This window comes from Chinchilla lanigera, unplaced genomic scaffold, assembly GCF_000276665.1.
Source record: "Chinchilla lanigera isolate Chin_1 unplaced genomic scaffold, ChiLan1.0 scaffold00001, whole genome shotgun sequence".
NCBI classification, from domain to species: Eukaryota; Metazoa; Chordata; class Mammalia; order Rodentia; family Chinchillidae; genus Chinchilla; species Chinchilla lanigera.
This window is the reverse complement of record NW_004955402.1, coordinates 14167836-14194038: the sequence shown is the minus strand read 5'-3', so window position 1 is coordinate 14194038 and position 26203 is coordinate 14167836. Positions and strand designations below refer to the sequence as shown.

General features: G+C 36.5%; 1 protein-coding gene across 3 annotated transcripts in view; it reads left to right on the top strand.

Annotated features, from left to right (window-relative positions):
* The window catches only part of Ss18 (synovial sarcoma translocation, chromosome 18), a 70207-nt gene that overhangs the window by 16429 nt on the left and 27575 nt on the right, over nucleotides 1-26203 (top strand). For all 3 annotated transcript variants that reach the window (XM_005372727.2, XM_005372726.2, XM_005372728.2), the window contains exons 4-5: nucleotides 16287-16440; nucleotides 18474-18695. In XM_005372727.2, the coding sequence (XP_005372784.1) occupies nucleotides 16287-16440; nucleotides 18474-18695 (376 nt within the window). The remainder of the gene's footprint in view (nucleotides 1-16286; nucleotides 16441-18473; nucleotides 18696-26203) is intronic.

The following is a 26203-nucleotide window of genomic DNA, read 5'->3' as shown; positions in this document are numbered from 1 at the left end:
AAGTTCTCTTCTGTTTCTGGTGTGCTAAGAATTTACATCTTAATGACGTGTAAATTTTTATCAGATACATCTGTGACATCTAATGAAATGATCATAAGCTCGTCTTAATCTATTAATGTGATAAATTATGCTGATTTACTCTGTAGTGGTCCATCAGGCTTGTATTCGTGTAATTAACATTCTTGTTCATGAGCCACTGGTCGGTTTTTAAAAAAATTACAGTATTTAGTTTGATAGATTTTCGATCATTCCCAAGTATGGCAGATATCACAGTGAATTTCTTGTCCAGCTCTACCTTGCCATGAAGAGGAAGTCACTTTCAGATTAAAACTCTATACTGTATTTGCGCCTGACAGTAACCATGGGCTCTTCTTGGGACTAGGGCTGTCCATGGTTTCTTCTTGGGGCTGCTAGCCCTCTCCAACTTACCTTGTATTTGCAGAGTCAGGTCCCTTCCTGTGTACTGAGGGTGAGTGTTACAAACGTCTTCATTCTCTCTGCATTGTCTTCAGTTTCTCTGTGGTTTTTTAGTTTTCCTGTTGGCTCTTGATTCTCAGAGCTTTCCTTTTTTTTTTTTCTTTTCAAAGTTGTGTTTTCTAGTTGTCTCGATTTTTGGTCCTATAGAAACTGTATTTTTTTTTTTTTTTTCTTTTTTGTGACAAGTCTCACTATGCAGTTTAGGCTGGTCTTCAACTCACTTTGTAGCCCAGGCTGGCCTTGAACTTGCAACAGTCCTGCCTCAACCTCCTGAGTGCTGGGATTACAGGCATGCACCACCATACCTGGCTTACTGCTGGTCTTGTCTTTGCCAATTTTAATTCTCCGAATTTTAGGAATTTTACAGAGAATGGTTACATACCCATCAACTTGATTTTAGTTAACATTTCAGTGTATTTGTTTATTGTACTTGTATATATGAGTACATGTATATGCTTACTTATTCATTTCATTTATATAAATACTCTATTTGTTCATCCATTCATATTTTGGGCATAGATTGTTATTTTAAAGTCTGGTTCTTACGTATCTGTTTCAGTTGTCTGTTGTCTGCTACTTGTCATTCATGTTCTGTCGCTTTCTCATCTATCTGGTTGTCTTGATTGTGAGCCAGAAATTATTCAGGATAATCATTGTAGAAATATTTTCTGCATCTAGGATGTTACTATCTTCTTCCGTGGAGCATGGTCATTTCCTTTTGTCAAGTGTCTGGAGATGTTAACAATCTAGGATGACCCTAATTACATTTCAGAGATTGAGATTTTTTTCTTGCTGATTCCAGATGAATTGAATTAAGTGTACAGACCAAGCAGGGTTTGTTATAAATCTGGTTTTCCCTTATGATTTACTAGGGCTCCCAGCTTTGATGGACCCTGGACTTGTGTCCTAGGCTTCTGTGGGTCGCACCTTCTCTGCCTCCCCTCTTGTCTTTGCTAGCATGCTAGCAGCCCACTTCTTGGGCTGTTTTTTTCCTCTACTAGATCTTCGTGTGGTCATTTTTTTTTTTTTCTAGTTTGTCTCTTCCGTCATACCTGTGAGAAACTTAAAAACTATTTTGCCCAGGATTTTTTTTTTTTTTAAATCAGTGTGGAGGGTTGTTTGAATGATTTGGTCTGCTGTTACACTAGGTAATTTCTTAAATATTAGGACTGAATTCTCTTTGTCTGTGCATAAAATGTTACTTACTTGTTTGGCTTCTCAAATACAGCAGTTTCTTTGGAGCAAAGGAGCTAACACTTGAAGAATGATGATTATGTTTGGGTTCTTTAAATACTTTATTTCACCCCCATAATTCTTTAAGATACCAGTCCCATTCTGTGGCTGAGGAGACTGAGTCTCAAGTAGATCAATTAATTTCAATGAGGACTTTTAGTTGGTAAGTCATAGCACTAAGATTTAACTCCAGGCCTTAAAACAAAATTTGTGCTTTTTGCTGTCATGTCGTGGTTGCTAGAAAGGAATGGAAATAAAAGCCTGACCCGTTTACTTAGACGTGTGCGGTATTCTAGGACTTGGCTAAAGTTGTTAACAGAACTTAAGATGAAATTCCACAGACCACGGTGTTTGGTTGTCCCATTGTACTGCTGTGGAAGTGAATGCTTCAGTCGTTTTCTTATTGTCTGGTGTTGTTCATGTACTTAATGTAGTAAGTTAAGAAATAAGTTAAATGAATGGTTCTGCTAATAGTTTGGGGACTATAGGTTTAAGTGGTAAATTAAGAGCTCAGCTTGTTACCACAGTGGTGACTCTTAGTATATCAGTAACTTACTCATTTTTTCCCTTTCTAACATGTCTGAAAACTATGACACATACTTGTGTTTTCATGAGTACCCGTAACTCATTATGGCAGAGATTCCATTTAGGGTGTTAGGGGTGGAGAGCGTGGCATTTCTTTCTAAATACTCTTATCAGAATCTTGTAGGTAATTGGGGAAGGGTGTAACTTGCAAAATGTTCTGATGTAATCCTGATGTGCCCCGTTTCCTGTCCTTTCTACCGCCAGTCAGTTAGTGTTTCTGTGTGACTTAAGATTTTAGACAGTTGTGGACTTCGTCAGTTATCTCAATTTGAAATGTTACCTGTATGTGGAATTGGTGCAGGGGCACCTGCCTGTGATGCTAGTTACTCATGAGGCTGAGGCAGGAGGTTGCATGTGTGAGACAGCTCGGTGACTTCGTGAGACTTTTTCTCAAAATAGCTCAGTGGTGAAGTACTTGCCTAGCGTGCATGGGGCTCTGGGTTCAATCATCAGTGCTACCAAAAGCAAACCAACCCTGAAGCAGTGCACCTCCTTATGTTGCACATTCTCTCTCATTTTTATAAAAAAACAAGCATTTTGGTCAGGTTATGTATGTTGGCCTTCAGTAATTCTTGAGAAGTCATTGTGGTAATTGAGCTTAATCATAGGAATTCATTCTGTCTAGCACATCCCTAATTTAGTCACATACTGCTAAGTCATGAGCCTTTATTGTGATTTTGCGTTTTTAAGTCGAATTTACATGTTTTGTTCTTACAGTTCAAGTAGAATAGTAAAATTTATTATCACCTCTATGCAGGGAGGTATTTTGTCACTGTGTGGTGAAAAACCAACACAGAGGAAACACATTTCACTACAAACTACCATTATTTCGGATCCATTTAACATTCATTCACCATTGTACCTCATGTTTTGGTGGTAAATACAAATATTGCCTTTTGGTGTGTTTCAAAATACAAAGTTTAGCTCTTAATATTGTTCATAGTGTAAAATACATGATCAGAGATTCATAAAAAATATTAAGGGGCTGAATTAACAGTAGGAGAGGCAGAAAGAACAAAAATAAAGCCTCTTAGTAAAAGTTAACATCAGAGGGTAGAACCAGTAAAGAAAAGTGAGGGTGGAAGGAAGTAAAAATTAGTCAGAGGGGGTGAGTAAGTGCATTGGAAGGATAGGAAGAAAGATGAATTTGAGAAAGTTACTGCTACAGACTTAAGTGTGAATACAATGGTTATTAACTGTAGTTTCAGATGTTGGAGTCTGAAAAACAACTGTGTGTTTGTGTGTGTGTAGTGCTAGGGGTCACATGCAGGGCTTAGCTCATACTGGGTGCCACATCCCTGTCTCAAGAACTGTATGTTTTAGTGATTTTACTAGAGTTTTTAGAATGGGCTTTTTCATTTCTTTTAGTTACATGGTTGTAGAAATTGTGCTTACAATTATATGTAAGTTCAACCTTTTATTTTTTAGTGTCTCCTTAAGATGAATTATGTTATTTATAGAGCTCTTTCATGTATCTGGAATTGGGCTGCCTGTAGCAGCTTCTCCTATTTGAAAGCAAGCATTTAAAAATGAGATAAATGGAAAACGAAAAATAACGTACAAAGCTAGTCCATGAAAATTTTGACATTTTTCTTAGCTTGCGTCTTGCATTTTCTTTGTGTTTGTTTTTTTTTTCTTATTACAAAAGCATTATTACTTTATAACAAACTCTCCTTAATCTTATATCTGTGTATGTGTATATATTTTATAAGTTTGTTTCTTTAATTTTAATCCAAGAAGCAGCAAATCATAAATGGCAGAGGGTGTATTATAGGCAGACATACAGCAGTGAAAGCCTGACAGCTAAGGTGGCATAGAAAGAGATAAAGAACTAATATAGTTTAAAATGTGTCCTATTTTGGCTCCATTTCCTTTAGGTATGTAGTGCTTTCTTTCTTGCTAAACCTTGTAGACATCATTTGAGTGTTGCTTCTCTGAGATTGTTTTTATTTTCTGAAACAAAATTGTTTATGTAATTACCTGATAGGAATAATTTTATCAGTGAAAAATAATGACTTGACTTTTAACATGTATGTAGGTCTTTCTCATGCAGACGTTGAAAAAATTGCATGTCTAAGTGTTCCTTTCAGCCGGGCGTGGTAGTGCGCACCTGTAATCCCAGCACTCAGGAGGCTGAGGCAGGAGGATCCTTGTAAGTTTGAGACCAGCCTGGGCTACACAGTGAGCTCAAGGCCAGCCTGAACAGCATAGTGAGACCCTGTCTCCAAAAAAAAAAACAGTGTTCATTTCACATTTGCTTTTGTTCATTTCTTTTTTGTTACCTGCTAGCATTAACCTCTGAAGAATGGTAGGCACTATTAATCTAGGGAACAATTATTAGAGAAAATTGAAATCACAAGAAGTTTTTATTCATTAATTTTCTTTAGGATAAACTTTTTGTGAGAAAGTAATCTTTCTGGTGTTGTAGTTCAGTCTAAGGCACATAGTCTCAAAATATGTGTATAGAATCAAAAATTTTAAATCTGGAAGAACTTGATAACAACATAGTCTAATATTTTACAACCTTGTCTGTCCATGAGAGTAATCTAGAATATTTTTTAAAACTACCGACAACTGAATTATATCAGCTGAGAACCCTGTAATTGTGTTTGAAGAGCTGCTCAGTTGATTCTAGTGTGCAGTTAGGAATTGAGAAGCTTAGATTTCCATGCTTTTCAAATGGTGCATCCAGGGATGTTCTAAGAATATGTAAACCTTCAAAGAAAATTAATTCATATTCCTGTGGTATCGACTTCATTTGATGTGGCATAATATGAATAATTTGTGTATCATCAATAAGATAATACTTACATTAAGAAGATTGCATAAAAGCAGTCTATACTGTCCATTTTATAGGAGGTACTCAGTAAACGATAATGATGTGAGGGTAGTGTGTAGCTGGGAAGTATGAGTGGCAAGAGGCATCAGATTTAGAAGTATATGAAGTAGGATAAGCAAGGCCCAGTTACTGAGTGAAAGGTAAGGGAGAGTATTTGTAGACTGAACTCATGATGATGCCATTCATTAAAATCGAGTGCATAAAAGTGTGTCTTCATTTTAAAAGAAACATGGAAGCTGATTGGAGTTATCTTGCTTTTCATTTAATTCATTATGAGTACTAAGTTTAAAATATAACCAGTCTAACCAAGTATTCTGCATGAACTTTAAATTTGTTAAAAAATATTTGTAATTTTTAATGACTATCCCATACATAGAATAAAATATTGATCAATTGTAAATTTTTTTTTTTTGTCTTCTTGAGACAGGGTCTCGCTATGCAGTGCAGGCTGACCTTGAGCTCACTTTCTGGCCGAAGCTGGCCTTGAACTTGCCTCCTGCCTCAGCCTCCTGAGTGCTGGGATTATAGGCGTGCGCCAGCACGCCTGGCTTATAAATAAAAATGGATTTAGAGTATATACCCTTATATTGTATATAAGTTTTTGTCTTCTAATCTGTATTCTATTGTGATGTCCGCTTGATATTTTGGGCAAGTCTTCATTAGCTTTTCTTTCCCAAGCTTCAGTATGAGGATGATAGCTGCAAATGCAGTGAGTATCCTGGTAGGACACCTGTTATGATCCTTCATTGACTAAAATTTAATATTGTGGAATTTATTTTTTTCCTTTATGATTTGACCTCTATTTTATATACTGTTAAAGGATAGTGTATACAGTAGATCAAAAAATATAATACTGTTACCCTATTTAAAAAATATAAAAGTATGTTTATGCATGTCTGAAGATTTTAAAAGTTCCTGAAGATATGCATACCAAGTTGTAGAATGGTTCCCATTTGTATTGTTTTCTTTTTTATAATGGTCATGCATTAGTTTTGTAAGTTAACCAGATCGGTATAAGTGAAAAAATAAATGCAAAATTAGACACAGACAAGTTTCTGTTTCTGTGTTTGTAAATTGTGATATTTTAATCGTACATGTTCGCAGTACATACATTTGTACACATTGGGGTCTTCCTGTTTCTTATCCTAAGTGTCACTTGGGCATCACATTTTTTATGTACTGACTGTCCTGAGTGCTGCTCAGGCAGGTATCATTTCAGCGAGTTTATTCTGGAATTGAATAAATCTGATAAAATTGTCATTTTGAAATTTCCTGTTACATTATTTATAAAAATTAACAAAAAATACGCAATTTTTGGTCATCCTATATTAAAATAATTGGACTGGTAAGTAGTTAATGGATGGTATTTTTATTTATTCATTTTTATTATTTTTTAATTTTATTGGTACATTTCAGATGTACATAATGATCACATTCATCACAGGGAATTTGTATCTGTACCTGATGTATCTTGATTCATTTTTCCCCAGTCCTCTCCCCTTCCTTCAAACCCTCTTCCCTTCCTTATTTACAAAAACTTTGTTTCCATTTTTTTCCTTCTATTCTCTTATTTTTCTTTTCTCTTCCTCCCTCTCCCCTTCTCCCCTCCCTGTTTTCTTTCCCATTTGAACATTTTCTTCCTATTTCCCAATACATTTTGGTCCGTCCTTACTGTTTTGGGTTCTCTCACCAGAGAAACAATGCCATCTTTAAACATGGCTCTGGTTTATTTCACCTAAGAGTATGGTCTCAAGGTGGAGTGGATGGTATTTTTAAAACCTTAAGAAAAATTTAAGAGTCCTATTTTGTCTTACTTTAGGAATGGATTAATTGTTCTTTTTTTTCGTGGTCCTGAGGATAGTACTCAGGGCCATGTACGTACTAAGCACATGCCCTTTACTGAACTGTATACCCAGCCTTTTATTTTTGCTTTTGCTTTTGAAGTCTGTTCTTGAGAATTTCCCTATTCATGGAGGAGTGAGGCATTTACTTTTTGTTACTTAAGATTAAATAAATTTGGAGTGATTGCTTAGTGGTTAACATTCTTAGGATTTGGGAGACTCAGGCTTTCAGAGCCAAGAAACAGTGTAATGTTGGATTTGTTATGTTGGTGATGTTGTTGTTTCATATAATAAAGATTGAATTTAATGTGGAAGCTGGTACTGAACTTGGGAGAACATAGTAGGGGAGTCAGAATATTCTTGAGCCTGCGCCCTTGGGAAATTTGGAGAGCCACTGTTGGTAAAAATTAATGTGAATTATTAATTATGAAAGTTTAAGTGGTCCAGTTTTGTGATAAGACTGTCAACCCTCTTTTTAGGGGGCATGATGACAGTGATTATTAAGATTATTAAATTAAGGAAACCAGGTTGTTAGATCTAAAACCTACACAGAACCTAGGGCACCCCTGGTGGCATTCTGAAATTTCTTGAATGAGGACTATTAGAGGGAAAGTGTTTTAGATACATGTAGAATTCATGTTAGGGAAGGGCAAGTGTGATACTGGTGGGGTTTGGGGATCCTATCTTGGTTTACTAATGAGGGCTTTTTTGTTTATGTGTGTAGAAGCCTTCTGGTTTTAGAAAAGTTAATACCTTATTTTGAATTGTTTATTTTTTAATCTTCTATTTCTATGTGACTTTTTAGTGCCTCCTTGTGGTGAACTGTATTAATTATATCAATTATATCAATGACATACAGGTGAAGGATATTACACTAAAGGTTTTTTTGCAGTGCTGTATTTCTATTTTAAAGAAACAGTGAAGGTAACTATGGAATTGTGTGTAGTTTTCTAGTATGTCATTTGTATTTGAAAGCTCATTAATTTAGTAAATATTAAGTGTCTGTTGTCAGGCTGTCATAATTAGGTGCTTTTGAAAAATCAGTGAACAAAACAGACAAATACACTTCCTTGGGTTTGTATTCTGTCAAGTAAAGCAAGCATAGTAAATTAAGAGTTCATGTAGCACATGGGAAACCAGGCTATGGAAAGGGGAGAGAAACAGCAGGAAAGGTGTAGCAGGAGTACTGGTGGGGGAGATGGGATTGCAGTGTGAAGTAGAGGGGTTAGAAGGCCTCATTTGGAGTGTGACATCTGAACGGAGACCCGAAGGAGGGCATTCAGGAAGAGGAAACAAGTAGTGGGGAGGTCCTGAGGTGAAACTGACGTGTTTAAGGAGTAGCGCAAGGTGCTGTGGTTGGAGTGGGGTAGAGTAAGGAAGTGTTTTGGCAAGTGATAGGGCTTTGTAGGCTGTAGTAAGGACTTCGGCTCTTATTCTGGAAATTACTTGGCTCTTATTTGGAAGTTACTGGAGGATCTTGAGCAGAGGAGAGAGCTGACATTTTAACAAGTTTATTGCAACTGCTATGGAGAGTATAGAGCAGCACAGGTTGAGGCAGGGAATCCAGTTGGCTACTGTGATAATCCACGTGAGAGATGGGGTGGTGGCCGCCCAGGGGTGCGGGTAGAGGAGCTACCGGTAGAAGTGGCCAAATCCTGGGCATATTTTAATGGTGGAGGCCAGACAGTATGCTCAGAGTTTCGTGAGAAAGAGAGGAGTAGCAGATGACTCCATGAGCAACTGGAAGGATGGCATTGCCACCACTGAGACAAGGGAAGAGGTGGTGGGGAGGGTTAAGTAAGTCATTCTAACAGGTTTCCAAAAGATGTCAAGGCGGAGTAGGTAATTTTGACAGTTAAGCCAGTGAAACCTGCTGAAAGGATACCAGCCCCTTACTTTTCAAATATATGCATTTCACGTCATTTTTCTTTTAACATACATTTATCATTTTTCTTTTAACATACAATCATCACTGGATGATTGGAGAAACCAGTAATAAGCAAATGGAATCATGGACCAGAGCCATACAGACATTTACATATAGCAGGGATGACGGCACACAAACATGTTTGAGGTTGCAGCTCTCGTAAATGCTATGAAGGAAGGGTATTGGGCCTGTTGGAACGGACATTGTGGGCCCGAATCTCCTTGTACTCAGGGAAGGTTAAACCAAATTTACCCATTGTAAGTGTTTTAAATGTATAAATAGATGAATTTGCACAGATCCCGTGGAACTATCACTGTAGTCAAGTTAGAGAGTATTGATGTCATCCCTAAAAAGTTTTCTAATACTCCCTTCCTGTGCATATTTAAAATTGAGTTGTCTCATTGACTTACAGCCCCAGGCTTTTGATTTTTTTTTTTTTTCCTCTTATTTTGAGATAGTGTCTTGCTAAGTCAGTAAATTGCCTTGGCTGAGATTGAATTTGTGATTCTCTGCCTTGGCCACCCAGAGTGCTGGGGTTATAGGTATGGGTCATCTTGCCCACTTGTCTTAGTTATTGTAGCTTATTGTATGTTTCCGTATCTGTTGTGTTCTTTGAAATTGTCCTGCTATTACAAGTCCTTTGCATTTCCACACGCATTTTAGAAGCAGCTTGTGAATTTCTGCTCTGATTTTGATAGAGGTTGCGTGGAGTCTGTAGGTCAGCATTAGGGAAACATTATTTTCATAATGTGTCAGCATCAGTCAGTGAAGATATTTGCAGGTTTATATTAACTCTTTACTTTTTCTTAATATTTAGGTCTGAGGTGTTGCATATCTCATTAGGTTTAGCCCTAGTGATTGGAATTTTTAGATTATATATGCTACCAGTTTTTAAATTTCATTTTCTAATTGTTGGAAGTGTATAGTGAGTAGTCAGATTTTGTGCATTGAACTTGCATCCAGTTGTCTTGCTATATTCACTTATTCTAAGTATGCACAGAATCAGGCATCAGTGAAAACATTTGTGCTTCTTCAGTCTTTATATTTGCTTTTGCTACTGTGTTTCTGTTCTTGATAACATTGATCTATTGGTTTGTAAGTACAACTTGTTAATGGGTATTCCTGTGTTCCTGAATTTAAGGGGGAAGAGGCTAATAATACTTCATTAGGTAAGATGATGTTAACTATAATTTTTTTTTGTAAATTTATTTTTTGTTTTGTGTTTTGAGACAGGGTCTCCCTGTGTAGGTTAGGCTGGGCTTCAGTTCACTGTGTACACCGAATTGTTCTCAAATTCATGGCCTCAAGCTTCCTGCCTCAAGCTCAGTTTTCTGAGTACTGAGATTATAAGGCATATGCTACCATGGCTGGCGTATGGATTTAGTTTTAATCAATAAAGATACGCCTTTTTTTGCTTTTGTCTTTCGTTTTTGTTTGCATCCAGGGCTATGCAAGGACTCTGCTACACTGAGCTCTCTGGCACTGAGCTATGTCCCCAGGTTCAAAGGTTCATGTTCCTAAGCCAGGCATGGTGGCGCATGCCTGTAATTCCAGCACTCGGGAGGCTGAGGCAGGAAGATCACTGTGAGTTCAAGGCCAGCCTGGGCTACGAAGTGAGCTCAAAGCCACCCTGAACTGTATAGTGAGATCCTGTCTCAAAAAAGATCAAAAGTTCGTGTTCCTTTCTTAATTTCTGAAGGTTTTTATTATGAGTGGATACTGGGTTATGTCAAATTCTTTATCACTGGTGATTATATAGATACTACTTTGATAATAGGGTGCATTGCATTGATTAATATCAAAAGTAAGGTCAGTTTTTATCCTGGAATAAAGTTTATTTTTTACAATGTTTTTTTGATGTATTACAAAATTTTGTGTAGTGTTTTTTGTGTGTGTTCATGAGAACATGGCCTGTAGTATTTTTTTCTTGTAATATCCTTCTCAAGTTTTGGTTACTCTCCTAAAGAATTGAGAATTGGTCTGGTTATTTTCTGTTCTCTGGAAAATTGCATGTGATTATAATAGGTATTGCATAGATATTAATTACCCCTTAATAGTTCAGAAGAGAATCTATATACATCAGGAAATTACTTCAGGGAAATTTTAAATTAGGGATTAAACTGTTTTAATAGAGGATTTTTCAAATTTTTTAGTTCTAGTGTCCAGGTCTAACCCAGTCATGGTGAATCTATGGCACGCGTGCCACAGCAGGCTGTTCGTATCATTGAAAGCCCTAAAATGTTCACCATCACTGGTCTAAGCTATATTTTTCAAAGAATTCATTTTTAAAAAAATTTTATTTCATCTAAATTATCAAATGCATTATTAAAGTTATTTTAAATGTTTTCTTAATATTTTTAAAATATCTGTAGGCTATTTTAAACTATCTAAAATATCCATAGGATATTTGTTGACTACCCTCAATATCTCTAAAATTTGTGTATTTTCTTTTTTATGATTATTTCTACTGGGGGATGTTGGTTATTAATATTCTTAAAGGAACCAGCTTTAAGCTTGCTTTCCTTTTTTTTTTTTTTGGTTCCGGGAATTGAACTCAAGACCTTGCGCTTGCCCGGCAGGTGTTTATTGCCACTGAGCTATATCCCCAGCCCTTAAGCTTTCTTAATTATCTGCATTCTTAATTTTTTTCTTAACTGCCTTTTTTTATTTCATTGAATTTTTTTTGGTGACTGTTAGTTCCTTCTTTGTACTTCTTTGAATTTCTCTTCCTAGCTAATGGAGTTTAAAATTTAATGTCACTAATTTTTCATCTTTTCTTCATTTCTTAAATATGCATTTAAAAGCTAGAAGGTGGCCTGAAAGCATAAACAGTTTACCTTCACCTATTATCTTTAGTCTTTTTTTTTTTGTTTTGGAGAGAGGGTCTTGCTTTGTAGTGCAGGCTGGCCTTGAACTCATTATGTCATCCAGGCTGGCTTAGGACCCACAGCAGTGCTCCTGCTCCCTGGATTCTGGGACTATAGGCCTGCACCACCACACCACACTCAGCTTTGTCTTTTTGTCGTCTTCTGTATTTTATATATTTATATGTTTTAGCCCTGTGTGGAAGTCATTGTTCTTTTAAATGCCAGGATTAACTTACGTATATCCACATGTTTATTTTTTCATTCCTCTTTAGGAATAAAAAGTTTTGTGTTCTAAGTAGGGTCATTTTCTTGATGAATCCCTATAAGAGATTCTCTTAGCTTTCGTTCATCTGAAAATATTTTTATTTCATGTTAGGGGAGGATGTTTTCTTTTAGTGTGGAATACAAGCTTGATTGCTTTGGGTTCTTTTTTTGGTCTCTCAGCACCTTAGAGGTGTCATTTTATTATCTTGCACCATTATTTTTGATGAAGAATGAGTTGTTCAGGAGACTGAGGCAGGAGGACTGTTTGGAGTTCAAGGCTAGTCTGGGCTACAAACTTACGTTCAAGGCCAGCGTGGACTGTACAGTGAGATTCTGGCTCAAAAAGAAAATAAACAAACAAACAAACAAACCAATAATAAAATCAGTACTATAAAAGAAAGGAAAAGAAAACTTAGTTGTTAGCATTATTTCTGTTTTAAGGTAATATGTCTTATTTTCCTCACTTTCAAGATTTTCTCTTTGACTTTGGTGTTTAGTATTTTGATGTAAGTAGGACAGGATTTTCTTTATATTCTGCTCAGTTTTGTAGAACTTCATAATTCATATGCTAGAGATTCATGTCTTTGGTAAGCTTTAGACAGTTAATCAGTATTCTCTAAATACTACCTGCGTTTTATTTAGTATCCTCTATGTTGTAACTCCAGTTAAATGTATGTTAGATCTTTTTTTCATGTTGTAAACACTCTTGTGTTTTCTCTTCTTTATCTTTTGTATCATTTTCTCAAAAGATTTCTTTCCCAGTCCTTTGATTTACTGTTTGCAACTTAATGTCAGTGATTGTATTTTTCAGTTCTGGAGTTTAAATTTGACTCATATATGAGAACTATAGAACTTCGCTGAACTTTTCTGTTTTTCCTCCCCTTTCCCTGAAAATATCAGACAGTAAAAATCTTTGGTAATTCCAAGATCTGAGTGATTTGTGCCTTTTAAAATTATTTTATTCCTCTTGATGGCTCAGCTTTTTAAAAAAATTTTAGATAGATATGAAATTTATATAACACTTGCCATTTTAACTGTTTCATGTCTGTAATTCAGAGTTTTTAAAAAGTATAGTCATGGCTGCATAACCATTGCTGTTACCTAATTTCAGAACATTCCTATCTCCCCCAAAAGAGAGCTCCTGTCTTATGTCAGTCTGCCTTCTTTCTGTCCTCTGGCAACGACTAATCTACTTTTTGTCTCTGGATCTACCTGTCTGGGGCATTTCACATAAATAGAATCGTAAACTGTGCAGCCCCTTTGTGTGTGGCCTCTTTCCCTTGGCATGTTTTCAGGCGCGTCTGTGTTGTGGCACGTATTTGTTTTTCGCTTCTGTTTTGTGGCTGAATTGTCTTTTTTGGCAGCTGTGTTCATATACTGCATTTTGTTCATCAGTTGCGAGGCTTTGGATTTCCTCCCATCTTTTGACCATTGTGAACGTGTGCGTGGAGATTCTGCATGGGCATGGATGTGTTTGGCATTCTCTGTGTATATAGGCGGTAGGATGGCTGCATCTGCATCGCATGCTAACGGTTTTAAGTTTTTGAGGAACTGCCAAGTTGTTCTCTACAGTGACTGCACCTTTTTACATTTTTACCAGCATATGTGGGAATTCTGTTTCTTTACGTTTTTGCCACGTTTTCTGTAGTTTTTACTTTTATGCTACTATATACCATATGTACCAGTTTTTGCTCTTACGCTATTTTATGCCATTTTGTAGCCATCATATTGGGTGTTCCATTCTTGTTTTGTAGAATTTTGTATAATTTTCAATGGAATGTCAGACGTTACAGATGAACACTTTAGAAGCTCAAGTTTATTGTTTTCTTCCAAAGAGTTGTTTTCCACTAGTATAAGGAGTAGTCAGTGCCTGGGTCACCTTGAGTCTACTGAAGGTTGGTTATGAGATTCACTAGGGTTGATATGGTGCAAGTAGACCTTAGTCTAAGGAGAGACTCTTTGAAGTCACAAGAGAAAACCTGGGTTGTTTGTGAAGGCTCTGCTGCGGGCTCCACTCCAGTCTTTGCCTTCCCGCCCCTGGGCAGCAGCTGGAGTCTCTGCTTGGCTCTTTGGCCCCCTGTTATTTTCTAGAATTCCTGCTCTTTTTTAACCTCTTGGTCCTCTTTTCTTTAGTTTCTGCTTTCTGGTGGTCAAAAACTCTTGACTCTTTTCAGTCCAGAAGGACTGCTGTTTTCTACATGGGCTGTCTTACCCTGTACACAGAAAACTTGAGGAAAAAGCCTAGGTAATTGTGTTAGTCTTATGTCCTTCCTTCCTTTCCAGAGGTATAGTCCCTCCTGTTTCTCTTTGCCTAAGTTACTCTACAGGGGCTTCCAGTTTTATACATTTTTGTCAGAATGTTAAACACTTTTTTTTTTTTAGTACTGGGAATCGAACTCAGGATCTTGCGATTGCCAGGCAGATACTGTGGCACTGAGCTATTTCCCCACCCCTATGACTTCTTTTTGAGAGGGAGTCTTGCTCTGTAATGCAGGCTGACCTTGAACTCACTATGTAGAATAGGCTAGCCTCAGGCTCCCAGCAATCCTGCTCCCTCAGCCTCTGGAGTGCTGGGATTACAGGCATGTTTCACCACACCTGTCTCAACAAATTTTTTTTTGTTGTGTATGTACTGGGAATTGAACCTAGAGGCTTAGCACTGAGCTACATCCCCAGCTCTCCTCCCATTATTATTTAATTTTAATTAATTAATTAATTAATATTTTGGTTGGTCGTGGGTCTTGTTACATATTCCAGGCTAGTCTTGAACTTGTGTAATGCAGGCTGACCTTGAACTCACAGTGAACCTTTTGCCTCAGTCTCCTGAGTGCTGGGATTATAGGCATGCCATCATACCTGGTTTAGGTTTTTATGACTTTTCTTAGCAGTGGCATTAATTTGGTATAAGTTACTTGATCATAATGGTAATAGTGACTAATGATGTTTTATTAATTGAATTACAAAAAGTTAAGCAGGCTTGATGATACAGGATATGTAAAGGGTAGTTTGAAGTAAGAGTTATATTTGGAATTTTTTTTGTGAAAACGGAACAAGGTTAATTCTTTAAAGATGTGAGATAAGAATGTAAGATGAGAGTTCATGAGAAAATAAAAAAGCAGTTACCTAGATTTACTAGTTAGAAATTAATATTCTGATTTTGGCTGTTAGAGTTGTGCTTGGTTATTTCTGTAACTGGTGGTGATGGAAAAAAACATTGGAATTTGAGTGCTTATGTGTCTAGGCTAAAGAAGTGTGCCATAGACAACTGTGCTCAGAAAATCTGGAAAGGTACATAGTAAGTAACTGGCCATCAAGTAATGTAGAAGGAAGTTACTGAATGGAACTATGTTCAGACCGTTGAGAAGCAAAGAAAGAAGACAGAAGTAGATCTGTAAAAATACAATTCTTATCCTCCTCTACCCTTAAAAATTTTTAAAAAAAATAGGTGTTTGGGAAAAACACTAACCTTTTGGTTTCCCCACCAAAATATCCCCAAGAAGAGAACCAGGTGTTACAGACCATCTTGTGTCTATGATTTTTCCTTTCGCCCTTTGGTGAACTCTCAAGGTTAGTCAGTGGTTTTCTTCAAAATTTCATTAGGAAATTTGCCAGAGGCATCCTTTTGAGGCAGCTGTCTCTGTGCCCTTGGAGGCCATCAGTAATGTTTCCGATCTATAGCAGTAGTTGGCACAAAAATGTTGAACTGAACTGTTGTCTGTGTGTTATAAAACACACTCCACTGCTGCCTCTCCCCCAGCACCCACCAGACAATAAAAAATATATATGTTTCAGGACCTTGTTCCTTTTATTATTTTTTGTTACTATATCTTTTCATGTAAAAGCCATCATCAGTAATGCATCCAAACGTTCACAATGAAAGAAGGCTTAAATTTTTAAACATAGCTTAAATAATAATAAAGACATTAGAAATGGTTTATAAATACATGAGAATTCTGTTTGTAAAGAATGTTAGATTTTTCATTTCACTATTGAGATTTTATAAATTAAAGTGCACTGTAATTGTGGTCTAATTTTGTCTGAGGTGTTTGGGTGCTATACTTATGCTATTTTGTAAAGTTTTGTAGGATATTAAATATGATATTAATAAGTCTGCTTAGATGCATTAGAAGAAATTGAAATGCATTTGTTTGGTTCTTATTCAACTTAATAATATAGGCAACTGTTATTCCATATGCATCTTTAATATATTAGTCCAACTGTTTGTCTTATTTTGCTAAACTGTCTTCTTTCAGCCACCCACACAGAATATGCCTATGGGTCCTGGAGTGATGAATCAGAGCGGGCCCCCCCCACCTCCGCGTGCTCACAACATGCCTTCAGATGGAATGGTAGGTGGGGGTCCTCCTGCACCACACATGCAGAACCAGATGAACGGCCAGATGCCTGGTAAGTTTTTCTCCTCTAAGACATTAACACCAGAGTTGCTTAGCAACTGAAACGACATGGGGGCTCAAGGGATACTAGATTGTTGATGACAAAACTGCTTTGAATGCCCCCGAGTACAAGCTCTCTTAGAGTTTGTTAGCTACAGAGCTACGTGACCTGTATTCAGTGTTTATCAGGCTGCCCTTGGGCTTTGATGTAGCTGACACACAGCATTCCTCTGATGAACAGAACTGGCTAAATTTAGTCTGTCTGAAACTATGCAGTACAGTTGGCTTTGGAAGCTTTTTAGGGAAAAAAGGCATGGTGCCACTGCTTAAGAATTAAGATTGTTTAAAAAGGTATCAACATTTCCCTGAGTTTTTGTTTACTTAAAAATTTCAGAAATAACAGCACTGGAAAAAAAACATACGGGGAGAAGAAACAAAACAGTCATTACAGTGTTACTGTATTTAATATTTTCTCATTGAGATTACTAAAAATAATTAGATTTTTTATGAATATGTTTTAATACTGTAATATACATGTGGAAATTGATTTGGGGGCAACATTAAACTGAAAATAATGTAAGCTTTGTCATATGTTGAGACATTCCTTTTCTCCTTACCCATTTTAACTTCAGAGTCCCTGGAATGCTCTTTCAGGCCACTGGGTGCTTTCCTAGTTACTCTTTGCTGAAAAGTATCTTTAAACTATTTTGGTTTTGTAGCAACAGCAATAACTCATAGCCATTATTTTTGGTGGAGTATTTTCTACGTTAAGCATGAAAATAGTTTTACTTTCTAAAGAAAAAATTTTTTTATTAGCAAAAAAATTATACAATTAATAATAGAAGTTAATTAAAAGTTAAGGTAACAGAACAATTTATTAAAGTTGGTCACTAGCACCCTTAGAATAGTGTCTTTTCCAGCTGATTGTGCCGTTGGTAGCTTAGGTGTCCAAGGATGACGGAAAGAAACAAAGGGGAGAACAGATGAAGAGTGCGGGTAGCTGGCTTAGGAGATCGATGGTGACCGGTAGTGTAGGGCTAGCTGGTGTCAGCGGCTGTCTCGTACTTCCCGCTAAGGCTTGCAGCATCAGTGGCCCACACACAGTATGGAGGCAGGAGGAGGACATAACTGTTGTTTAGATTGCAGGAGAAAGCTTCTTGCCAAGTCCACGTTGAGCGCACTGGGACGCATTATTTTTAAAAGTGGAAGGACAGTGCTAGTGCACATTAGATGGGAGTTGTGTGACTTCTTATGGTAGTACTTTCAGTTCAGATTTTGACTTAACTCTTATATCACATTGGAGTCTAAGACCAAGACAGCATGCGAAAAGCATATACTTGTTGACCTGATGTTTTTGGTTTTTGTGTAAGGTTACTTGTAATATTTATATTTTTTTTATAAGACAGGGTTAAAACAACTTTTTATGACCTAGGTTGTCCAGAACTTCTAAAACAATAGTTAAAGAGACTGTCCTAACCAATAGAGTTCATAGTTAGGTGTAGCAGAAATTGAAAGGCCAGTAATGTATATTTTCTTTAAAGCATCTAACCAACATTTTTACAAATACAAATTTGTATCTAGTTCTTAATTTCCTGTTTTAGTTTTAATATATTTATTATTTAACTGTAGAACTACTTGTGTTAATTGAGCTTGCCCAGATAACCTCTTAGTCACAATTCCTTTATAAAGAAAATTAAATTGATTAAAAAAACCCTTGATACATGTTTATGGAACACACATCAAAAGGTATCAAAGGGCAGTGCAATATATTTTAATTACTCCATCTCTGTATTTTTCTTTCTTATAAAGCTAATCTCTTACTACTCTTCTTTTTCAGAATATTCCTGGCTTTTAAAAGCACTGACTTCTTAGTCTCTAAAATGGAAATAACATTTTTTTCTAAAGTATGTGCTGTCATTTGTGTAAATCATTTATTTGCTGTTGATTAAACACTAATTATAATATGCAAAAAATGCCTTACAGGTGCTTTTGTATAAGTCATCTTTTTAGCTTTTACATTTTGTTTCTGATCATTTTTCTTCAAAGGACCTAACCATATGCCTATGCAAGGACCTGGACCCAGTCAACTCAATATGACAAACAGTTCCATGAATATGCCTTCAAGTAGCCATGGATCCATGGGCGGTTATAACCATTCTGTGCCATCCTCGCAGAGCATGCCAGTGCAGAATCAAATGACAATGAGTCAGGGGCAGCCCATGGGGAACTATGGCCCTCGACCAAATATGAATATGCAGCCAAACCAAGGTAACTCAGCTCTGCGTCCTGTTGCCTAGAGTGCTCTTTTAGCCTTTGAAAGTAAAAGGATTTTATTAAGTTGTTAGCTCATTCATAAAAGTAAAAGCTTGAGTTTGAAGGTAGTTTAAATCATGTTATTTACTTCTTGACATTAAATTGCTCATTTTAACTGTTAAGCTTTTTTATTTCTTTTTTTTGGATAATTTATTTTAGATTCATTATAGTTGAATTGTTGTTCAAGCTAGTCAGTGAATTACCTATTCGTTTAGAGCTAGAAAACTGAGAAAACATAATTTTTTCTTTCTAGGTATAGCCTCTTAAAAATCATCTGCTCCAAGGTGTGTCTTACTTACAAGCCGTATATTAATTTATGTGCTTTTCTGTTGAGTTACGTGAGGGTTTTGATGCTGTATCTCAGCACTGAAAGGTAACTGAGGCGATTACCTGCTACAGCGTGCTGTGGAGGTGCCACGGTACTCTTAGAGTGGCATTCATTGCAGTGTATTACCAGTCTCAGGGAGTGAGATTGTTACCATGTTTCTCTTTACGAATAATAACCAGAAACCAGTAAGCAGCTCTTTCTTCTAATTGCCTGTTAAAACATTTGGCTTATTGCCAGCTTAATGCTTTTCCACTTACAAAATGTGGTGGGGTTAAGAATATGAGATAGAATTAAGTGTATTTGTAATAAAACTTCCTAGATTTTGATTATGCAACAGCTCACTAAAATGTATGCAAATAAAGGAAGTTAATGCTTTGCTAAAAATTGTGATGAAATATTACATTGTAATTTTTAACTATCAATACAGATACCTTTTATAGTTTTGATGAGATATTCTAAAAAACACAAGGAGGCACTAGACTAAATTGTCAGTCAGTGTAGCTTCACAAAATCTGGTATTGCTTCATTTTCTTTTCTTTTTATCCTAAAGTTATTTATTAGGTCACTTAAAGATTAGTGCCAGATCCAGTTAGTGCCAGGTCAGCAGGGAGTAGAGATGTTTCTGAGAGAGTTCGAATGTGAATGCTGATTCCAACAGCGGCTCGGTGGTGACTTCTTAGGAACCCGGAGTTAGGCAGAGTCAGGGCACGTGCAAAGTTGAGGGGGGAGCAGCGCTGTGAGACTGGAAGAGGAGAAAAATAACCCACATAGCAGTGCATGTGTGGGGACTAGTTGCTGTTTAAAAGAAGAGAACTGAGATGCTCGTAGGAGTTGTTTTAAATGTAAGAACCAGCTATTTCTTTTTATAAGCTCCCATTTTATGAATGTGGGGTTTTCCTTTTACTTTAGTACTTACTACTTTTTGTTTTGTTCTCTAATTTGAGTTCTCTAGAAAGTAGGTAAGTATAGAGATGTGATTTGGAAAAAATGGAGGGCACTTGAAAATGAAAATTGTTGAAGAAAGTTTTGTTGTTTGAACAACTTTTCAGGACAAATGAAAAACTTCTTTTAGGGGCCGGGGATAAAGCTCAGTGGCGCAAGCGCCTGCCTGGCAAGCACGAGGTTGTGAGTTCGATTCCTGGTACCAAAAAACCCATACAAACAACTTTTTGTAAGTTTTAACATCTCTGAATCAAAAGAATAAAATGATAATTCCAAAAATAAAAAAGAAAGTCATAGGATATTTTGGCAGCATCTATTTTCTCATGAATTTAATTCACTTTAATCATGAATTTTTTTTTCCTTTCCTTTTTTTGAAACGAAGTTTTGCTCTGTAGTCCAGGCTGACCTTGAACTTGAGATCCTTTTGCCCTAACCTCACAAATGCTGGGATTAGTTGTACCCACCACAGTTAGCTAATACAGATTTCTTAGAAAAATGTTTTAGTTAAATGGAATGTATTTGATGAAAAAATTATTTAGCAGGGTAAAGGTTTTTTTTGGTTTTTCTCCGGTACCGGGAACCGAACTCATGGCCTTGCGCTTGCCAGGCAGGCGCCTTGCCGCTGAGCTAAATCCCCAGCCCCAGGGTAAAAGTTTTATTAGTGAAGTTTTATCATTCATTTCATTATAAAGCATTTTCACAGCTACTTTTTACAAATATAAACTACATATTTTACGTTAAAATTAATTTTTTTTGCTTAGGACTAAGTATGTGGAAAGAATTAGAGGAGACTACATCTTAAATGAAAAAGTTAAGAAAATATCAAAACCCGGTAAAAGGAAAATTTTTGCCTTTATATTTTCTCACATTTATTAAAATATTACTGTTCTTTGAGTTAAACATGCAAAATCTTTTGAATAGCTCTATATTTCAACATACTGTCTCCCTCTCAAGAAATATTAGAAGAAATGTTAAAGGTATTTCTTGTTAATGAGTTTTTAGAATAATGGAAAAGAAATACTTGTGAAACTTTTTAGATTAAACTACATTTTAAGGGGACATAACTCAATGGTAGAGTGCAAAATCCTGGGTTCGATTTCTAGGACTCAAAACAAAACATAGAAATTTATGGTAAGGGATGAAACAAAATCAAAAAAGAATAATCCAAAGAATTTTGTTTTTAAAGGGAACAATTAAATGGCAATTATGCAGCACATTACTTCCCTGCATAGTATGTGTTGATACATTAATTAGTGATTTTTGGGAAAGTTTAATTGGTAATGTGGTAGTAGTTTGTTGTTCTCATTCTTTCTTTTTTCTTTCTCTTTTTTCCTGGGGGTTCTAGTCTAGGGCCTTGCTCCTGGGACTGCTCTATCCATGCATTACACACCCCCAACCCATGCGGAGGAGTAGTTTTCTAATAGAACATTGTAAGGCAGAGTCCAGATGCATTCATCCAGTGGCTTTGCTGTCGTATTTCTTTTAACCTCACTGTCCTTTGCAAATTGATGTAAGAATTCATTCTTTGCCTTCTCTCTCTTTCTCCCTCTTTCTTTCTTTCTCACTTTTATCTCAACTTTGAAAGTGAAATTAGAGGAAAAAAATAAACTCTTAAAATTTTTTCATTATAATTTAGGAGTGTGATTGAAATTAATGCAAAAGATAAACATTTTGTATGTGTACTTATCGTTTTGATTGAAAAATAAAGAGAAATAGCCTTCTGATTTATACTAGTAATCTGGTGTAATGAAGCATACCATGTTAGTGTTATAGGGAAGATATTTCTAGTAATGAACTTACGGAATTTCTTTAGACTTCATTAATATGTACTGAAAAATGTTTAAGAATCAGTACAAGTTCTAGCATAATAAAAACTTAGTAACCTGTTACCTGAAATGTGTCATTAATGAAGCTGCACAGAGCTGGGCATGCTGACGCATGCCTGTAGTGCCAGCTACTGGAGACACCAGGCAGGAGGGCCCACGAGCTCAGGAGTTTAGAGACAGCCTGGGCAACATGGTAAGACTGTCTTTAAAACCGAGAAAATCATCAACAAATGACTCTGTTACGTTTCCCGATTGTGTATTCCAGTGTACTTTAGAAGTTTAAAATTCAAAAAAAAAAAAAAAAAAGTTCAATTACTTCAGCAGAATGTTTTCTCATATTTTAATAGATTGGTTGGTTTTTTTGTTTATTTTTTTTAAAAGATGGGACCTCTTTATATAGTTTGGGCTGGTCTTGAACCCTTATGTAGCCCAGGCTGGCCTTGAACTCAAGGTGATCCCCTGCCTCAGCCTCCATAGTGCTGGAATTACAGACTTGTGCCACCATGCGCTGCTAGTTAATAGAATATTTTCCCTGTACTCTGTTAGAGGACTTTTTACTTGCATGTGAAAGATTTGGCAAATTTTTAATGGTGATTTATTTCTTAAAATCTTCTGGCATTGGACATTTTCCACGTTGTTTTCATGTTAGGGATAAAGGTCATTGATTTATCACTTTGAACCTAAGGGTGAGTCCAGTGTTACTTAGTAAAATTATGTATAGACAATAAACTCTTAAAACTCAAAAGCCTCCTTAAAAAGACAAGAAAGTATTTATTTTGTTTGTGGCCTGTATATCCCTAGTGCTGAGAACCATTCTTCAGGCTAGGCACAAGACATCTATTGCATAAATAGCAGTTGGAGCCAAATGTCATAAATAACCTAGAGTTAGTGCCTTTAAAATATTAAATATTAAAGTACTTAAAAATTAGTAAAGAGTAACATTTAAAATATTGGATATTTAAATATTTAATAAAGCAACAAATATATTTATTACAGTAGGAAGTGTCAAATGAGAATGGAAAGGCCTTCTGAAGATGGCCAACATTATATTTGATGAAATCAGAATATTTTATTCATCCCTAAGCATTAGTAGTTGTAGCTTTCCATGTTAAACAGAATTTTGTTAATTGGTCAAATACAAAGAGTTTTGTAAGTTGTTACGTTTGTGTTAAAGAATGCATATTGTAAGTTCTATGCATGTAGATCTGCAGTTCGGAGCTCAGATCTTTGACTGAAGTAAGATTAAGTGAAATACCATAGTTTACATAGCACAGTTGGCCTAAGTAATCAACACTTTTGAGATTGGTTTGTCAACTGTTGTCTTATTTTAGCTACAGTGTGTAATTTATTTTTGGTTTCAGTGTTGTTTGAGTAATGTTAAATGATTTTTAAATACCATTTTTTCTATCAGTGTATCCTTTGGCTAGACTGATCTGGAGACTTGATACTAGAACAGGACAGCTTAGCATTTAATAGTACAAATGTATTTTGTATAATTAAAGAGACACACTGCCTGTGCCTCTTGGCTGTCACCGTGTACAGGTTTACATCATTTCTAAAATGACAGCATTCTTTGTATGCATATACACATATGTGTGTAGGTATGTCTTTGTACCTGTATCTTTGAGTATATGTGGAAGATTTTTGTAAGATCTAGAAGTAGATTTTTTAGGGTAAGATACAAGATCTTAAAATCTTGTATGAGAAATCGTTTTCAGTCAGAGGATGTGTGAGGTCATATCCCACCAGAGTATGAAAGTACTTCTTTCACTTCATACCCTGTGGTTCTTAAACTTCTTAATCTTTGCTAAACATACAGGAAAAAATGTAATCACCTTAATTTTTCTTTCTTCTTTTAAGACTTTTATTTTCTGTTGGGTGTGGTCTGTAAGTCCAGCACTCCAGGAGGCTGAGGCGGGAGGGTCTCTGTGACTTCAAGGCCAGCTTGGCTACAAAGTGAGTTGAAGGCCAGCCTGAACTACATAGCGAAATCCTGTCTCAAAAAGACACACACACACGCACACACACACACACACACACACACACACACGAACTCATGTATTTCCTGTTTGCATGCTTTCTGTGAATTGGCTGTTCACATTCTACATTCTGTGGTTTATTTGTTTATTATTTGAAGGAGTTCCTTAGAGATTTTTTTCAGCTTTATGTGACTTTTAGATTAATTTTAGGAGGTAGGAATTTTAACTTTTAAAAATTGTTTGTTCTACTGGTAGGATTCTGAAAGTGACAGTATTGACTTTTATGAAAAAAGCATTTATTTCTAAATAGCATCAGAACTTGGATTTGACATTTGCTTACGGTCCAGATACAGCTGATACAAATTATTACTGAGAAAAGATTCAGCCAGAGGAAGAATTATGCAAGGCAGAATCGGAAGAGGTAGCAGATGCAGTATTTGCATTTTCTTTGTGAACAGGCAGGATGCTTTACTCTACAACACGCGTGTGCGATGCATCGCACAGAATGTTGTTGACTAGAGTAGCACACCTGGGCCTTGTTGTTCATCGTTTATATTGCGGCTCTGCTGTGTAGATTTGATTGTCCCTGCAGTTGACCACAGCTTCTAGTCGTGACCCTGCCCTGTGACCCCTGTGGCAGCTTTCCCTTGCTGAGACAAAACACTTAAGAAAACTAGCTTAAAAGGAGGAAAGACTTACTTTGCTTTACAGTGTCAGAGGTTTCAATTCATGGTTGCTGGTCCTGTGACTTGCGGCCTGTCCAGGGCACACCGTAGGTGCGCTGTGGCCTCTAACTAGGCCCTGCCTCCTCAGGTTTCCACCACCATGTCTCAGCAGCCCGGTATGCCGGGCGCCCTAAACAGGTGTGTCCCCTCAGGAGGTCAGAGCCTGCATGATCCCAGTTGCCCCCTCAGGGCTCCACCTGTGAGCGTTGCTGCTTTGGGGGCCCATCCTTCCACTTGTGAGCATTTGGTGGACATTTTAAGATAAAGACCAAAACAACCCCAGACCCTAACCCAGCTCAGGTGCTACGGGAGTCTCCAATTTAGTAAATTTTATTCAAGTATAGGGGTGTGTGTGTGTGTGTGTATATATATATATATATATATATATATATATATATATAATTATAATTATTTATAGGGGTGAGATTATAGGGACAGTCCCCAATACTGGCCTCACTTCTGTGAAATTATAGGGGATGGTTTCCAAGACTGGCCTTTCTCCAGTATTGATATGATTGAATATAAATATAAATATGTGAAGCATAATATACTGAGTTTCAAATACAACGTGGACAATTTACAAGCAAGAGAATTATTTTGTATATTCCACGGAAGCGTTATGCTCGATTTCCCAAGTGCTTTGAATGAATGAGAATGGTGTACCCTGTTTCTTTTCGTTGTTAAAATTGGTTAAGTTTTTGAAAGACAGTGTTTTAGGGATGTTACAGCCATTATACCGTAGTTCAGACAGGTTGTTTTCTTTATATTTTAATCATTGGATGAGTGTTTTGAGGTTGTAATTCTTTTCCCAATACCATTTTCTAGTTATAAAAACACTAACCTTTAATGTGAAAAATTTGAAAAATATAAAAAACAAGACAAAAATCACTTTTATATTTATGAATTACTAGGCTATAGGTAGGTACTTTTAGCAGCAGTTTATTTGTAATTACATAATTTGTAAATATTTGTTAGTATTTTCCCTGGACTCTTTAGTTCTAGGAAGTCAAGAACTCTATTCTCTGTCCACCACTTTGTCCCGTTCGTTGGCTAGTTAGGTAGGTAGGAGTGCACCTGCCATAGCAGATTAGAAAACCAGGGCCTTCTCTGTGGTGTTGTCCATCAGCTGTCATTGCAGGAGTGAAACGAGGAAGGCTTTGTCAGTTGCTGTCAGCTAAATGGCTGATTGTCAAATATACCAAAATCTTTGGGGCTTGAGAGACGAAATCCAGATGAGTTTCAGCTAAGTAGCAACCAACTAAAATTCAGGTTCATTATTTTAAAGCGGTGACAGGTTCACAGAAAGTTACAACGGCATCGTAGAGACGTCTGTGTGCCCCACCCCGCCTGTAATTTCTGGCACCCATTACTCCTCTTCTCCACTGAATTGTGTATTTTAGAGAATATTGTATAAATGGAATTGTATAGGGTTTGGCTTTTTGAGTTTTTTCACTCAACATAAGTAATATCCCTTAGTTGTAACTAAGTTGTTGTATACATTAATAATTATTCCTTTTTTATTGCTGAGTAAAATTCCATGTATGAATATACTGTAATTCATTTAGCTATCCACTTGAGAAACATTTTGATTGTTTGTAGTTTTTGGCTTTTACAAATAAAGGTGCTATTAACAGCCCATGTAGATAGGTTTTTTATTGTTTTT